Source organism: Salmo salar, chromosome 21 (genome assembly GCF_965601325.2).
Source record: "Salmo salar chromosome 21, fSalSal1, whole genome shotgun sequence".
In the NCBI taxonomy this organism is placed as follows: domain Eukaryota; kingdom Metazoa; phylum Chordata; class Actinopteri; order Salmoniformes; family Salmonidae; genus Salmo; species Salmo salar.
Genome location: NC_138311.1, coordinates 42,161,508 through 42,179,521, shown reverse-complemented (window position 1 = coordinate 42,179,521; position 18,014 = coordinate 42,161,508). Strand labels below are relative to the sequence as shown.

General features: G+C 45.3%; 1 protein-coding gene across 1 annotated transcript in view; it reads left to right on the top strand.

Annotated features, from left to right (window-relative positions):
* Positions 1–18,014, top strand: part of LOC106582348 (adenylate cyclase type 5) — a 128,117-nt gene that overhangs the window by 108,306 nt on the left and 1,797 nt on the right. The window contains exons 8-20 of the mRNA XM_014165372.3: positions 398–535; positions 4,832–4,854; positions 5,768–5,912; positions 7,108–7,205; positions 7,990–8,077; positions 14,303–14,419; positions 14,699–14,857; positions 15,133–15,308; positions 15,790–15,810; positions 16,089–16,221; positions 16,365–16,628; positions 17,204–17,408; positions 17,637–17,761. Of these exons, the coding sequence (XP_014020847.1) occupies positions 398–535; positions 4,832–4,854; positions 5,768–5,912; positions 7,108–7,205; positions 7,990–8,077; positions 14,303–14,419; positions 14,699–14,857; positions 15,133–15,308; positions 15,790–15,810; positions 16,089–16,221; positions 16,365–16,628; positions 17,204–17,408; positions 17,637–17,761 (1,692 nt within the window). The remainder of the gene's footprint in view (positions 1–397; positions 536–4,831; positions 4,855–5,767; positions 5,913–7,107; positions 7,206–7,989; positions 8,078–14,302; positions 14,420–14,698; positions 14,858–15,132; positions 15,309–15,789; positions 15,811–16,088; positions 16,222–16,364; positions 16,629–17,203; positions 17,409–17,636; positions 17,762–18,014) is intronic.

Sequence of the window (18,014 nt, the reverse complement as noted above, 5' to 3'; positions counted from 1 at the left end):
GTGCCATTAAAGACGCAGGCTTTAGAGTTCTCTACCTTTCCCGTTCTGGTTGAATCACTACACTCATCCCAGACCTTTAACCATATTTAATTGTAGAAGAAACGTTGAAAAACATGTAATTGATTTACAGTAGATTTAGTGATCGTGAGCATGCATGTAATTCAACTTCTAGAAATACAATATACTGTATCTGTCAGTCTGTGTCATGGGTAGAAACGATGAACAAGCTGGGGGAGCTGGGTACCGGTAGTCAGTAAAACCATTTTAACATTTAAACATGCGCCTTTCATGGTTAAATAATAAAGCATTTTATATTGGTAGCTTCCTTCCTACTTCCCAGAGTGACCTTTTCCATTACCATCCCTAAGTATATTAGTCTGTCTCCCTTGCCTTGCAGAAAGACGAGAAGGCGATGATAGCCAAGATGAACCGTCAGCGCGCCAACTCTGTCACCCACAACATGGGCCCCTGGACCGACCGGCCCTTCTACAACCACATGGGAGGAAACCAGATCTCTAAGGAGATGAAGAGGATGGTGGGATAACATGCTGCCCTCACCCCAATTCAGGAATACTCTATATTTACTCTTCTCCGCTCTGTCCTTCACAGCAGGGCCAGGTTGTTGTTGTTGTGTGTTTGTGTGTGTTAACCAGGGACTATAGAAAGCCAAGGATGTGTGACGGTCATGTTATCGCGTGTGTCGCGGGCCGATTTTTCCATGAGTGGATAGTCAGGGGCCAGAAGATAGTTATAAATAATTTGCACACTGCAAATTGACCGCAAGAATCACGAATAGATAATAATCATTTGGAGGGTGCTTATATTTTTCCTGTTACACACTTTAATGCAAATGTGTTTTTGCATATCACAAATCCCCCTGAGACACCCGCAGGGAGTGGGATCACGGCTAGGGTCACCATTGTCCAGCACCCCTGGAGCAATTTGGGTTAAGTGCCTTGCTCGAGGGCACAGCGACAGGTTTTCACCTTTCGGTTACTGGCCCAACGCTCTAACCTCGATGCTATACCTGTTGCCCCAGATATAGTATTTGACAAAAAAAGTATAATTTCTTACAATGGGATACGATCACATTATTTATACATTGGAATACTTGGGGACAGAATCCCCCCCCCCCCCCTCAGAACAGCCTCAATTCGTCGGGGCATGGACTCTACAAAGTGTCGAAGGCGTTCCACAGGGATGATGGCCCATGTTGACTACAATTCTTCCCACAGTTGTGTCAAGTTGGCTGGATGTCATTTAGTGGTGGACAATTCTTGATACACATGGGAAATGTTGCAGTTCTTGACACAAAGCACTGCGCCTGTGCCTACTACCATACCCTGTTCAAAGGCACTTGAGTATTTTGTCTTGCCCATTCACCCTCCGAATGGCATATATACACAATCCATGTCTCAATTATCTCAAAGCTTTAAAAGCCTTCTTTAACATGTCTCCTCCCCTTCATCTACACTAATTGAAGTGGATTTAACAAGTGACATCAATAAGGGATCATAGCTTTCACCTGGTCAGTCTATGTCATGGGAAGGGCAGGTGTTCTTAATCTTTTGTGCACTGTGTATGTCCCTGACCCGGTGGCTGAGAGAGAGAGAGTGCTTCCTGTCTGTGTAGACATCAGTGGGATGAAGTCTGATATAAAACAGAATGGTGAAATACCCTCTGACCTCAGAGCAAAACTACCACAGGGGCATATAATAATATAATAATATAATAATAAATAGTCATTTAACAGATTCTTTGATCCCCCCACAAAAAAAATCTAGAACTATCAACATTGACAGTAACACATTTATTCCTTATATCCACGTTTCTCTTCAATGTTCTGAGACGACGATGGAAATAATTAGCATGTTGTAGTGCAGGCTTTCCCAAACCCAGTCCTGGCACTACACAACTGATTCAAATAATACATTTGATGATGTGTTGGTTATGTCAATGAGCTGTGTAGCGCTAGGACAAAAACAGGCAGGACTGAGTTTGGGAAACCCTGCAAGTTTAATGAATGCCCAGAAAGCTGTATAGTTTCAAGGGTAGAGGGGGTGGCAGGCGGGCAGCAAGCAGTGGCCCTCCACACCATGGTTTACCTATTCAGCCAGTCTCTCGAGGACCACTCACTCTGTCACAATACGTGGGCAACAGGGATGAACAAATGCCCAAACATTCAGTCAGTAAGGTCCCATCTGTAGCAGAATATCATCACTCAGAATTCCAAAGAGAATCTTTTACACAAAAAAGACCCCACCACACACACACACACACACACACACACACACACACACACACACACACACACACACACACACACACACACACACACACACACACACACACACACACACACACACACACACACACACACACACACACACACACACGTTGACAGAATAGTGTGACCATATTGAGTTTCCTCTTTCTGTTCCCCCAGGCCTCCCACTGAGCTAAATCAATGCTGCTATGGTAACTCACTACCAGACCACTCTGTTGTTGTTTACCTCTCCTCTCCTCCCCTCTCCCCTGCTCTTCTCTCATTTCCTCTCCTCCCCTCTCCCCTGCTCTTCTCTCATTTCCTCTCCTCCCCTCTCACCTGCTCTTCTCTCATCTCCTCTCCTCCCCTCTCCCCTGCTCTTCTCTCATTTCCTCTCCTCCCCTCTCCCCTGCTCTTCTCTCATTTCCTCTCCTCCCCTCTCCCCTGCTCTTCTCTCATTTCCTCTCCTCCCCTCTCCCCTGCTCTTCTCTCATTTCCTCTCCTCCCCTCTCCCCTGCTCTTCTCTCATTTCCTCTCCTCCCCTCTCACCTGCTGTCCTCCCCTCTCCCCTGCTCTTCTCTCATTTCCTCTCCTCCCCTCTCCCCTGCTCTTCTCTCATTTCCTCTCCTCCCCTCTCCCCTGCTCTTCTCTCATTTCCTCTCCTCCCCTCTCACCTGCTGTCCTCCCCTCTCCCCTGCTCTTCTCTCATTTCCTCTCCTCCCCTCTCCCCTGCTCTTCTCTCATTTCCTCTCCTCCCCTCTCCCCTGCTCTTCTCTCATTTCCTCTCCTCCCCTCTCCCCTCCTCTACTAATATTAACTCAACGACTCTATGTCAATACGATAATGAGCTGAATCTGCTTCCAATCATAGCACCTACATACTATTGTCTATTACTATTGTACTATTGTCTAAACCCCAACGTTTTTGGTGTGCAGATTTGTGTCTGATAATTATTTATGTCAATTATTTTCCAGCTGCAACAATTTTTTCGTTGTAAACGTTGATCCTTGGACAACAAAGGTAGTAACAAGGGAATGGATGAGGCAATATTTTACAGATATAAAACAATAAAATGTTACCATAGTTCATAGTCAGACAGCTGTGACAGTCTCTCTCTGACAGATTTATACACTACGCCGTTGGATGTACAGTGCCTTCGGGAAAGTATTCAGACCCCTTGACTTTTTCCACATTTTGTTACGTTACAGCCTTATTCTAAAATTGATTAAAAAACAAACAATTTAATCCATCCACACATAATATCCCATAACAACCTCTGTCTCTCTCTGTCTCTCTCTCTCTGTCTCTCTCTCTCTGTCTCTCTCTGTCTCTCTCTGTCTCTCTGTTTCTCTCTGTCTCTCTCTGTCTCTGTCTCTCTGTTTCTGTCTCTGTTTGTCTACGTCTCTCTCTCTCTGTCTCTGTATGTCTCTGTTGCTCTGTTTTGGTATCTCTCTCTCTGCTCCTCTCTCTCTCTTCTCCTCCCCCTGCTCCTAAATCACACAGCAGCAGAGGTAGAGAAAGAGTGGAGATAGAGGGAGCAAGGAGCGAGGGAGCGAGACAGAGGGCATGAGGTAAAGAGAATGGGTCTGTGTGAGGGGAAAGGGAGTCACAGTGATAGTAGTTCCCACACTAGCCCCTGTCCTCCAACCTCCCAGCACTGCAGGGCAGGCAGCGGAGTGGAGATGACTTATGACTTGCTGTCCACTGTGTTTCTGTCGTACATTCCTACTCTGTCATTAATCCCTGTTCTCCTATTCCATATAAAAGAAAGAATGCTGGTATTTGGGGATGTTCCACCTCTCTGTTTGTAGAGGGCAGTGGAATTGCTTATGTTATTAGAAGTTATTCAGAAATTCTGTTGGAAAGCCATGTCCAAAATAATAAGGGTCCCAGGGTATTTTCAGCTTTGTTCACAATTAGGAAAATGTAGGAGTATACCTAGATTTGAAAAAAGGACGACTATATACTGGAGACGTGTTAATGTTTCTTGGACCTGTACAGCACATTTTATCTCCTGCTGTTGTTGCTATCTTCATCCAGTAGAGGTCCCTGCAGGTCCGTGATACAGTAGATGTCGAAACTCTTCAGAAACTCTTCAGTTGTTAATAAGACAGTCTTCTCTAAAACCACTATTGACTCATCTTCCTAGGAAGATGCCTGCCTGGCTAGCTGTTGTTCTCAACTTTGTGTGCCTCCCAAATGGCACCCTATTCCCTATATAATGCACCAATTTTGACTAGAGCTTTATGGGCCCTGGTCAAAAGTAATACACTATGTAGGAAGGGAATAGGGTGTCATTTGGGACACAATCCTTTGTTGTTGTTTTTCATCATCTTGTACCGGGAGTTTGGACAGAGAGGATGCTGAAAGAGGTGTCAGTCTCTTGCTGGTTGAAGCAACTTCCATTTTCAGCCAACACCTGGCTGTGTGAATGGATTCTACCTCTTTCTCTTCGAAAAACTCTAGCCCCACTTACGTTTCTCCGTTTGTAGCTGTTCCTGAAATTCAGTCATTTTCCAGTCAGATAACAGTGCCTCTATTCTGCTCTTTTCTTCTGTCTTCCAGGGATTTGAAGACCCCAAGGACAAGTGAGTAGAGACCCCCATCTCCCGCCTGTCAGTCAAGGTGTTGGGCAACCTTCTGCTGCAGGTCATGTTTTCAGGCTTTCTAAAGACAAAATAGCAGTGTCACAGCCATATATATTTTGACTTATCTGTATAGGTATGTGGAAGTCAGAGAAATAAACTACTGTTGCTATAATACACATAATAGCCATCAAAAACACAACCAGAACATCCAACTCGACAAATTGTCATTTTTCACCGGGTGAGGAGGGCATCCTGGAGATGTGATTAGCTGATCCAGTTGTCACTCAAGGGGATGGCCCATTTGCATATCCATGCATATGTCACAAACGCAGTTTGTATTCTCACCCTGAATATATCTCAATTTCAAGCTCCTTTATGTGATTCTATGTGCTTCTGTTGTTTACAAAGCATGTAACAAATAAGATTTGATTTGATTGTCCCCATGCGTTGCCCTACGTGCTACAGACAGATCAATGTTCTTCAATGGGATTTGTTTCATCGTGACAGTCACTTTAGGACATCCATACCCATGAGTGTCAGTGACTTCAGTGTCTTCCATACTCACTGTAACTTATGCTGTCTGTGATTCATAAAACATTTGAATCACCCGGTTTGATCTTGTCCACTGATCCACTGACAATAGGCCAGATTGCCTCTAATCAATGCATTCAAACAATGCAGTGCTGATTCAACGACCGATTATACCAATCAAACAAACATAATGACAGTGGTTTGATGATCTCAATCACGTTGTTTGTTACGGTGATGCAGTTCTGTGGTGCGGTGGTGAGTTAGGGGCTTGTGGTGGGCTAGTCTGTAGAGACGTAGAGCTGAAGGACCTCTTGTGACGGCCTGAAACGGAAAACAAAAAAGTGTCTCCTCGTCTTGTGTTATCTAGACATTTCATTTTCAGAAACACGCAGGAAAACCTGAACCCAGAGGACGAGGTGGACGAGTTCCTAGGGAGAGCCATCGACGCCAGGAGTATCGACCGGCTACGCTCCGAGCACGTCAAGAAGTTCCTGCTGACCTTCAGAGAACCAGACCTGGAGAAGAAGGTAGTGACGTCCTCCTCCAGGGAAATGAATCCACATAATCGGACTAAGGCCCTGTGTGAATCTTCTGGATAGATCTTTAGCAGTGGAAATGTCAAACGAGTGAGCACTGTATTAATTTCTGTCAGGATTGATTGTCAAACTCAGGAGGGTCATGAGTTTTCCCTAACGACATGGTCTGACCAGGAAAATGTTTTAGTGTTAGTCAATTACTAAGGGATTTTTCCCTGTCAGGTGTCATGGTGAGTACAAAAAAATCAGGGCCCTTATCAAGACAAGCAATTCTACCACAAATAGCTACACCCCTCACTGGTGTGACATATCCAGGGCATGTCAATCAAAGCTGAGAGAGCGAGAGAGAGGAGAGAGAGAGGAGAGAAGAGAGAGAGAGGAGAGAGAGAGAGAGAGAGGTAAAAGGTGTGAGAGCAGAGAGAGAAAGGAGAGGCAGGGAGGGAGTGGGTGAAAGACAGAGCGATCAAAACGACGCAGACATAAAAGAAAAGAGAAGGAAGAGGTGAGAGGGAAGGAGAGAGAGGGTGAAAGCAGAGAGAGAGAAAGAGAAGGTGCAGAGAGGCCCCATTTACAACCTGCTCTCGTTCCCCTCTCCCTGTCAGTCTCTCTAGTCTGGGTAAATGGGCTGTATAGTGGCTACATAGAACAGATCCAAAGCCCGCTCTCAGTGTGTCAGCCCCCAGCACGGTCTTCTGTGGGAGAGATAATCACTGACATGGGTTTCCTCTATTACCTGTCATCTGAAAGATCTCGTAATTCACCTCCTGAGCACCTATGCCAGATGCACATGCATGCATGTGCACACACACACACACACACACACACACACACACACACACACACACACACACACACACACACACACACACACACACACACACACACACACACACACACACACACACACACACACACACACACACACACACACACATTATTAATCTCCTGAGCACATCCTTTAGGCTCAGCAAGAGACACGGCTGCTTGTGGGTGGATGGATGGATGGATAGATGGATGGAAGGCAGTTCAGCTGTCTAACCAGTAACATGCTGTTCTCACAGTGTGAGGCTGTTGTGTCCTCACATCAGTAGACTGCACTAAAGGGTTTCAAGTGAGATGTGAAGCAGTCAGCCAGCCTCTGGTTACCTTACTGCTCTTATTTTTTCCATTTCTATTTGTCCTTCAGTACTCCAAACAAGTGGACTCCAGATTTGGAGCGTACGTGGCCTGCGCCTCTCTCGTCTTCCTCTTCATCTGTTTCATCCAGATTGTCATTGTACCACAGTAAGTACTGAATCGCTCCAAGTTGATTCATACAGTATAGTACCATAGGGCTGAATAATTTATTTACTAGTAAATCACAATGAATGTTTTTTTTGTATATGATTCACAACTTGGAGGCCTAGCTCTTTTTGGACTGAGGACAGGGCTTTGGGACTGAGGACAGGGCTTTGGGACTGAGGGCAGGGCTTTGGGACTGAGGGCAGGGCTTTGGGACTGAGGGCAGGGCTTTGGGACTGAGGGCAGGGCTTTGGGACTGAGGGCAGGGCTTTGGGACTGAGGACAGGGCTTTGGGACTGAGGACAGGGCTTTGGGACTGAGGACAGGGCTTTGGGACTGAGGGCAGGGCTTTGGGACTGAGGGCAGGGCTTTGGGACTGAGGGCAGGGCTTTGGGACTGAGGACAGGGCTTTGGGACTGAGGACAGGGCTTTGGGACTGAGGGCAGGGCTTTGGGACTGAGGGCAGGGCTTTGGGGATGAGTTGAGGAGACAAATAGGACCTAGATGAGGCTGGTACCTGAGACAGGGGACCCAGGACAGGCAGTCCAAGACAGGCCCAGACGTTCCGTCACCACTGTTCCTCTCCTCTACCAGGGGGCCTGCTGGCTGTTTGTTCATTCTCAAGGATGCCCCTCAAGGGTGTCCCTCCTTCCCATATATTTCTCTCACTCCCTTTCTTTCTCCTTATGAATATTTTCTTTAACATTCCCTTTTACTAATCCCCTCTTCCTCAAACCTTTTCTCTCACTAAGATATATTTACTGGTATTACTTCTCTCTCTCCTCAGCTCCATTCTGATGATTGGGTTCTACACCACCTGTCTGATCATCCTGGTGGCTGTCATGTTTGTCTCAGCAGTCTACTCCTGCTTTGGGGTGAGTAACCGTGGATTGATGGCAGCATTCTCGCAAAACTGAAAGTACGTACCACCACATTTAACCATGGCAAGGCGACTGGAAACATGGCCGAATAAAAAACAGTGTAGTTATTCCCTCTGTAAGGAAATCAAACAAGCAAAGCGTCAGTATAGAGACAAAGTGGAGTTGCTATTCAACAGCTCAAACACGAGACGTATGTGGCAGAGTCTACAGGCAATCATTGCAAAAAGAAAACCAGGCCCGTCGCGGACATCGACGTCTTGCTCCCAAACAAATTAAACAACTTTTTTGCTCGCTTTGAGGACAATACCGTGCCACCAACACGGCCCACTACCAAAGACTGTGGGCTCTCCTTCTCCGTGGCTGACGTGAGTAAAACATTTAAACGTGTTAATCCTCGCAAAGATGCCGGCCCAGACGGCATCCTTAGCCACGTCCTCAGAGCATGAGCACACCAGCTGGTTGGTGTGTTTACGGACATATTCAATCAATCCCTATCCCAGTCTGTTGTCCCCACATGCTTCAAGATGGCCACCATTGTTCCTGTTCCCAGGAAAGTTAAGGTAACTGAACGAAATGACTATCGCCCCGTAGCACTCACTTCTGTCATCATGAAGTGCTTTGAGAGACTAGTCAAGGATCATATCACCTCCACCCTACGTCACCCTAGACCCACTCCAATTTGCTTACCGTCCCAATAGATCCACAGACGATGCAATCGCCATCACACTGTACACTGCTCTATCCCATCTGGATAAGAGGAATACCTATGTAAGAATGCTGTTCATTGACTATAGCTCAGCATTCCACACCATAGTACCCTCCAAGCTCATCATTAAGCTTGAGACCCTGGGTCTCGAACCTGCCCAGTGCAACTGGGTCCTGGACTTCCTGACGGGGCACCCCCCGGTGGTGAAGGTAGCAAACAACATCTCCACTTCGCTGTACCTCAACACTGCGGCCCCACAAGCCCTCTCCTGTACTCCCTGTTCACCCACGACTGCGTGGCCATGCACGCCTCCAACTCAATCATCAAGTTTGCAGACGACACTACAGTGGTAGGCTTGATTACCAACAATGACGAGACAGTCTACAGGGAGGAGGTGAGGACCCTCAGAGTGTGGTGTCAGGAAAATAACCTCTCACTCAATGTCAGCAAAACAAAAGTGATGATCATGGACTTCAGGAAACAGCAAAGGGAACACCCCCCTATCCACATCAACGGGACAGTAGTAGAGAAGTTGGAAAGTTTTAAGTTCCTCGGTGTACATATCACCGACAAACTGAAATGGTCCACTCACACAGACAGTGTGGTGAAGAAGGCGCAACAGCGCCTCTTCAACCTCAGGAGGCTGAAGAAATTTGGCTTGTCACCAAGAACACTCACAAACTTTTACAGATGCACAATCGAGAGCATCCTGTCGGGCTGAATCACCACCTGGTACGGCAACTGCACCACCCACAACCGCAGGGCTCTCCAGAGGGTGGTGCCGTCTGCCCAACGCATCACCGGGGGCAAACTACCTGCCCTACCTGCCCTACCTGCCCTCCAGGACACCTACAACACCCGTCACAGGAAGGCAAAAAAGATCATCAAGGACAATAACCACCCGAGCCACTACCTGTTCACCCCGCTTCCATCCAGAAGGCGAGGTCAGTACAGGTGTATCAAAGCTGGGACAGATAGATTGAAAAATAGCTTCTATCTCAAGGCCATAAGATTGTTAAACAGCCACCACTAGCACAGAGAGGCGGCTGCCTACTGTCACAGGCCGGCTCATAGCCTGTGGCAAAAATGAGGGGACATGAACAACAGGTATAGGCCAATCAAAAGGTTCTTTATTGTAAACAAAAAACTATTAATTTTAAACAAAGAAAAAGGAATGAGGTGTGGAAATGTCATAATGTAGGGTGTATGTAAAGTGCATGAATCTGTGTGAACATGACTGAATGGAAACTAAATAAACCTACAAAACAGGATCATACCTGGAGCAGCAGCAGAGAGAGAGAGAGAGAGAGAGAGAGAGAGAGAGAGAGAGAGAGAGAGAGAGAGAGAGAGAGAGAGAGAGAGAGAGAGAGAGAGAGAGAGAGAGAGAGAGAGAGAGAGAGAGAGAGAGAGAGAGAGAGAGAGAGAGAGAGAGAGAGAGAGAGAGAGAGAGAGAGAGAGAGAGAGAGAGAGAGAGAGAGAGAGAGAGAGAGAGAGAGAGAGAGAGAGAGAGAGAGAGAGAGAGAGAGAGAGAGAGAGAGAGAGAGAGAGAGAGAGAGAGAGAGAGAAAACAGAATTAGAGAGACAAGGACTGCTGGGATACCCTGACCCCAGGTGGCTCCAATCACGCCAGCTCCAATCACTAATGACCCTCCTCTGCCTGCAGGAGGAACCGCCCCTGCACTGCAGAGGAGGGGCCGTGACAGAGACGGCCGTGACTACAGACTTGATAGTATTGGCCACTTTAATAAATGGATCACTAGCCACTTTAATAATGTTTACATATCTCGCATCACTCATCTCATATGTACAGTTGAAGTTGGGAGTTTACATACACTTAGGTTGGAGTCATTAAAACTCATTTTTCAACCACTCCATAAATTTCTTGTTAACAAACTATAGTTTGGGCAAGTCGGTTAGGACATCTACTTTGTGCATGTCACAAGTAATTTTTCCAAAAATTGTTAACAGACAGATTATTTCACTTATAATTCACTGTATCACAATTCCAGTGGGTCAGAAGTTTACATACACTAAGTTGACTGTGCCTTTAAACAGCTTGGAAAATTCCAGAAAATTATGTCATGGCTTTAGATGCTTCTGTTAGGTTAATTGACATAATTTGAGACAATTGGAGGTATACCTGTGGATGTATTTCAAGGCCTACCTTCAAACTCGGTGCCTCTTTGCTTGACATCATGGGAAAATCAAAAGAAATCAGCCAAGACCTCAGAAAAAAAATTGTAGACCTCCACAAGTCTGGTTCATCCTTTCCAAACACCTGAAGGTACCACGTTCATCTGTACAAACAATAGTATGCAAGTATAAACACAATGGGACCACACAGCCGTCATACCACTTATGAAGGAGACGCGTTCTGTCTCCTAGAGATGAACGTACTTTAGTGCGAAAAGTGCAAATCAATCCCAGAACAACAGCAAAGGACCTTGTGAAGATGCTGGAGGAAACAGGTACAAAAGTATATATATCCACAGTAAAACGAGTCCTATATCGACATAACCTGAAAGGCCGCTCAGCAAGGAAGAAGCCACTGCTTCAAAACCGGCATAAAAAAGCCAGACTTCGGTTTGCAACTGCACATGGGGACAAAGATTGTACTTCGTTGAGAAATGTCCTCTGGTCTGATGAACAAAAATACAACTGTTTGGCCATAATGACCATCGTTCTGTTTGGAGGAAAAAGGGGGATGCTTGCAAGCCGAAGAACACCATCCCAACCATGAAGCATGGGGGTGGCAGCATCATGTTGTGGGGGTGCTTTGCTGCAGGAGGGACTGGTGCACTTCACAAAATAGATGGCATCATGAGGGAGGGCAATTATGTGGATATATTGAAGCAACATCTCACGACATCAGTCAGGAAGTTAAAACTTGGTCGCAAATGGGTCTTCCAAATGGACAATGACCCCAAGCATATTTCCAAAGTTGTGGCAAAATGGCTTAAGAACAACAAAGTCAAGGTATTGGAGTGGCCAACACTAAGCCCTGACCTCAATCCTATAGACCATTTGTGGGCAGAACTGAAAAAGCATGTGCGAGCAAGGAGGCCTACAAACCTGACTCAGTTACACCAGCTCTGTCAGGAGGAATGGGCCAAAATTCACCCAACTTATTGTGGGAAGCTTGTGGAAGGCTCCCCAAAACATTTGACCCAAGTTAAACAATTTAAAGGCAATGCTACCAAATACTGATTGAGTGTATGTAAACTTCTGACCCACTGGGAATGTGGTGAAAGAAATAAAAGCTGAAATAAATCATTCTCTCTACTATTATTCTGACATTTCACATTCTTAAAATAAAGTGGTGATCCTAACTGACCTAAGACAGAGAATTTTTACTTGGATTAAATGTCAGGACTTGTGAAAAACTGAGTTTAAATGTATTTGGCTAAGGTGTATGTAAACTTCCGACTTCAACTGTATATAACGTATACTGTATCCTTCACTATCTATTCTTTACTATCTATTGCATCTTAGCCGCTTTGTCACTGCTCATCCATGTATTTTATACTGATATATTCTCATCCCATTCCTTTACTAGATTATGTGCATTAGGTTTAGTTGTGGAATTGTTAGATATTACCTGTTAGATACTGCTGCACTGTCGGATCTAGAAGCATAAGCATTTCGCTACACTCGCAATAACATCTGCTAACCATGTGTAAGTGATCAATAAAATGTGATTTGATTTGAGTACTTATGTTTTCCAGGGAATGTGTTTGTGTTCCCGAAGCCTATGCATACCATGACGTCAATGTCCATACCACAATGGGCAACAGCACTGCCCATCCATCCATCCAGCCATCCATCCAATACCCACATAGCTCTATCCCTTAGCCTGACGCGTCTCTGTGGCTGTCTGGGAATGTTGTATTATGCAGTATACATTTACAATATAGTCGGTGCTCTTATCCAGAGCGACTGACAGGCGCCGACAAGTGCCTTGCTCAACAGCACGTCAACATATTTTTCACCTAGTTGGCACAGGGATTCAAACCAGCGACCTTTCACTTACTGGCCCCATACTCTTAACCTCTGGGCTACCTGGTGCCCCTATATCATGTCTGGTTTCACAGCATGACAGGGTAGAACACACAGCAGGTAAACTTGCGAGGTGGATGGTATTGATTTTTCCGGCCCTGAGAGCAGCAGTCCCCTGTAGAGACAGAGTCCGACTGCTCAGTGAGGTATCAAGAAAGGAACTGGCATGTAATTGGGCGAAAGATTAACATGGTTGTAAACTCACATTAGTGGTGTTACTGTTTGTCAGTTGTGGACATTTGTGATCTACGGCAGCGATCTGATGATGTTATAGCTGTTGTTGTTGTTCCTGGAGGGCCCTCTGGGTATTTCATTTCCTGCTGTCTCCTCATTGGGAGATGGCCGGCTTGGGGGGAATGAAATAGGCCCCAAAATCATATTGGAAACAAGAAGAAGAAGAGGCACTTGATCTTCTGTAGTTGAGGGATTTGTGATGAATATTGTCATTGTAAGCTTTGGAAAAGGGAGGGGTTGAGAATTCCAAAGAGGATTCTTTGTAACTCCCCAGGTCAAATGCGATCCACCAAATCAGTGCGTTTTGCATCCCTTTAATATTTTAAGGAGAAATTGTGCACCAATATTGCATTTTAAAAGCCTGTTATATAGACCACATGAAAAATTCTATAAATCTGATTTTTAATAATGAAAAGACTTACTAAAGTGCCAAAATTCAGCATTTTGACATGTCCCTCTGTACATCCTCTGTGATGTCTATGATTTTAACCCACTAAACCCCAAACATTTCTCCAAGTTTCACCATCATTGTAAAGCCCTAGTTATTTGGTTGCTTTGACAGTCATTTCTGAAGATTATTATTTTTCATGTGATTAGTGATTCATTTTAAGAAAGAAAAAAACTGTCCTTCATTTGAACACCAACCCTGTTACGTGAACGGAACTCTCATTTTAATATGTGAAACTATTCATTTTTAAATACCTTTTTCAAAAGAAACATTGAACATCTAAAAGAAAAATCCCAGTGAGGTGAGATGGTTCTACTCTTTTTGGATTTTTTTTTTTTTACATCAACATTGTTACTTTATTTGGCACTTAATAGGCACTTAATAGGCACAGCCATTTTTATTTAACTTCCTGAGATTGGAACACATATTTTTTATTAAGTTGAACATGTGCTCTTCATGATCATTTTTTTCTTCACCAAGTCACACTACTCAAAAGGAACCTAACTGGTGGATCTACCAGTCTAGACTACCATTATGAAACAAATCAAATCACATTGTTTACATGTCGAAAATGCTGCATGCTTGATCCTGGCATTGCAAGGAGTCTGGTTTTGTGGGAAAGGGGTAGGCATCACTTCTACCAGCATGTGTCAAATTGCACCCATAGTCATAGCTGGGATTGTTGGCGGTAGGATACAAACATAATGCTCTCTAGTAACCCAAAATACTTGAGACTGACCTACTAACCATACCCCCCCCCCTCCCCTGGGGACAGTTTTTCCCGGTGCCTCTACAGACTCTATCCAAGATGATAGTCCAGTCCAGACTCAACAGCACCCTGGTGGGAGTCTTCACCATCCTCCTGGTCTTTCTCTCTGCCTTCATCAACATCGTAAGTCCCTGAGCCTCCACTCCAAATGGTTGCGCAGATCATTTGAAGGGGTAAACCCTCAAAGCTTACATTAATGAGTGTCTGACATCTGTGGTCATCCTATGTAAAGTCTCCAGGGTTGTGTTCATTAGGGCACTTCGTAGCAGAATGTTTTGCAACGGAAAACAAAAAGTATTTATTATTGGACAGAAGTTCAGACATTTTGTGCCTACTAAACACTACCCAATTTTCATTCATAATTATGTGAACCCCCTTTGACCTCTGTCCTCTGCCCCCTAGTTCACCTGCAGTACTGGAGACCTGAGGGAGTGTCTGAGCTGGGAACTGAACATCAGTCGCAGCAGTGTGAACGCCTGCCATGCACGCAGCCTCAACTACACCCTCGATTCACTGGACGGCTTCTGTGGCAGCCCCTCACCCAACTGCAACTTCCCTGAGGTGTGTGTGTGTCCAAAATAAACATAAAAATATAACCAAAAATATAAATAGAAGAAGCTAGGCTTGAGCAGTCACTCTCACTGTACTGATTATATGCCAGAAGTGGCCAATACATTTCACAATGGTAATGCTAAAACATTTGCAAATGTTTGACATCTCTCTCTCTCTTTCTATGTCTCCCCCGCCCCTCCCCCTTCTCTCCCTCCCTGTCCCTCTTCCACCCACCCTCTCTCTCTCTCTCTCTCTTTCTCCAACCTCCCTCTCTCACACTGTAGTACTTCTCTTCCTGTGTGTTGTTGACCCTGCTGGCCAGCTCAGTTTTCCTACAGGTCAGCAGTATAGGTAAACTCTTACTCATGCTCTTCATCGAGATCTTCTACATCCTCATCATGGAGGTGCCAGAGGTCAACCTGTTCGACAACGTAGACCTGCTGGTCATGGCCAATGCTATGTGAGTAGTTTAGAACACCCATTAACATGCAGGTACAGCAAGGTACAAAACATAAAGTCATGAAAGAAAAAAATATAACCGATGAGTCAATAGTATTTTATGCTAATGTTCTTCAGAGCGAAGCAGTAACATGTGGGATGTCTCATGTTTGTTTACTGATGTGCACCTAGCTTTAGATATGATGGACGAGAACAACTCTGGCTTGTGTAAATTGCCCAGTAGATAAATGTTAGATTGAGGTGAAAGGTATTGATGGGTGGACTGATGCTTTGCTCTAACCCATGCTATTTATTCACAACAAGCAGCAGACTTAAATTAAAACCTGTCCTGAGTTTAGTGGTGCGTTTACTTAATGTAATGGATGACTGTTGGATAGGTCAGGTCAGGTCCTGTGCTGTCTACGGTTATCCGTCTACAGATGGAGTGGAGGGTTCAGTTGCCTCTCTCCCTAAAATGTTCTTTCTTTGTTTTCTCTTCACAGTGAGCACATAAATGGAACAAGGTGAGATTTATGTAGCTTAACACTATTAAACCAATGGAAACAAATTGAAACGCACAAATTGATTGAGATCAATTGTATCCAATATACTGTAGCTTCAATGCATCCTATAGATCTTCCTGGCACTTCATATGCCTCAGGTAGTTAGATAACATTGATAAACAGTGTTGTGACCTTGTATATTGTTTAGTAATGGTATGTAGTATCTAGCGTTATTGAATAACATAGATTAAAGAGTGCGGTGGCCTCAGGTCTGTAGTTGATCTTTGGTATCTGTCCAGCTGTGTGATGGACTCTAAGGTCCCTCTGAAGATCATGACTCCCGTGGTCATCACTGTCTTCGTCCTGGCTTTGTATCTACACGCCCAGCAGGTGGAGTCCACAGCCAGACTCGACTTTCTCTGGAAACTACAGGTAGGGTGTGTGTGTGTGTGTGTGTGTGTGTGTGTGTGTGTGTGTGTGTGTGTGTGTGTGTGTGGGGGGGGGGGGATGTGTGCCATCCAAGGTCATTGATACCTCCTTGACCCTCTCCCTCTCTCCCTCTCTCCCTTCCCCAGGCCACAGAAGAAAAGGAGGAGATGGAGGAGCTACAGGCTTACAACCGTCGCCTCCTCCACAACATCCTCCCCAAAGATGTGGCTGCTCACTTCCTGGCGCGAGAGCGTCGGAACGACGAGCTCTACTACCAGTCCTGTGAGTGTGTGGCCGTCATGTTCGCCTCCATCTCCAACTTCTCTGAGTTCTACATAGAGCTGGAGGCCAACAACGAGGGAGTGGAGTGTCTCAGGCTGCTCAACGAGATCATTGCAGACTTTGACGAGGTGAGAAGGGAGTGGGGAGAGAGCGGTATGAGGATGGGGGAAGGAGAGAGAAATGAGAATGGGAGGAGAGGGGGATGGGGAAGGAGGAGAGAGGTATGAGGATGGGGAGGAGGAGAGAGGTATGAGGATGGGGAGGAGGATAGAGGTATGAGGATGGGGAGGAGGATAGAGGTATGAGGATGGGGAGGAGGATAGAGGTATGAGGATGAGGAGTAGAGTAAGAGTTGTGTTGATGGGGGTTGAGGAGAGAGGGATGGGGGAGTAGAGTTAGAGTTGTGAGGATGGGGGAGAGAGATGAAGAGAGGGAGTGTCCACCTGCTCATTGAGATTAATCACTGAATTTGACAAGGTGAGAGGGGCCTTTATCGCTCTCTCTCTGTGTGTGTGTGTGTGTGTTTACGCTGACCATATTTTCTGCCACATTACTCCTAATATAACTACAGTATTGGTAATAGAGACTATTATTGGACCCTGTTATGTTGAAATAGAGCTAACAATCTCAATGCTATTAACCCAAGTAAACTAACTAGTAAATGTCTTTCTCTCACTTCTCTATTGTCCTCCTCTCCCCCCAGATCATCAGTGAGGACCAGTTCCGCCAGCTGGAGAAGATAAAGACCATTGGCAGTACCTACATGGCAGCTTCTGGCCTCAACGACTCTACCTACGACAAAGAAGGCCGCTCACACATCAGAGCCCTGGCAGACTACGCCATGAGACTCATGGATCAGATGAAGTACATCAACGAACACTCCTTCAATAACTTCAAGATGAAGATCGGTAAAGCTGCCTATGGGAAAGATCATTTTGTTGCCTTGTTCATTTTGATGTGAATTCATGAGAAGAACGATATCCTTAAGCAGTAGTGCCTCACAAAATCTATAATAAGTCATGGAAAAAATGTCACCGCACCAGGAAAAACTCTGCTGACCGATAAAAAATGTATATTGAACATACTGTATATATTGTTAAAAACATGCTGAACTATATCCCTGTCCACCGGTGCAGGTCTGAACATTGGTCCAGTGGTGGCTGGGGTGATCGGGGCCAGGAAGCCCCAGTATGATATCTGGGGGAATACAGTCAACGTGGCCAGCCGCATGGACAGCACTGGTGTACCTGAGCGGATCCAGGTAACTCAGACACAGCACAGAAGAAACTGATAACACACTAAGGATTTCTATTGTGACTTTATTATAACTATGATGAAGACCTAAGGGTCGAAACATTGTCAATTAAGCACATGGAAGCATAACTTGCAGTGTGCACTCTTTTTTTAACCTTGTGTCGATCTTTTAGAATATTATCATTGAATGAAATGGCAGGCAGTGTGCTTATGATCAAGATATGTGAACACTGCTATCCTCTGTGTGACTTTATGACTAC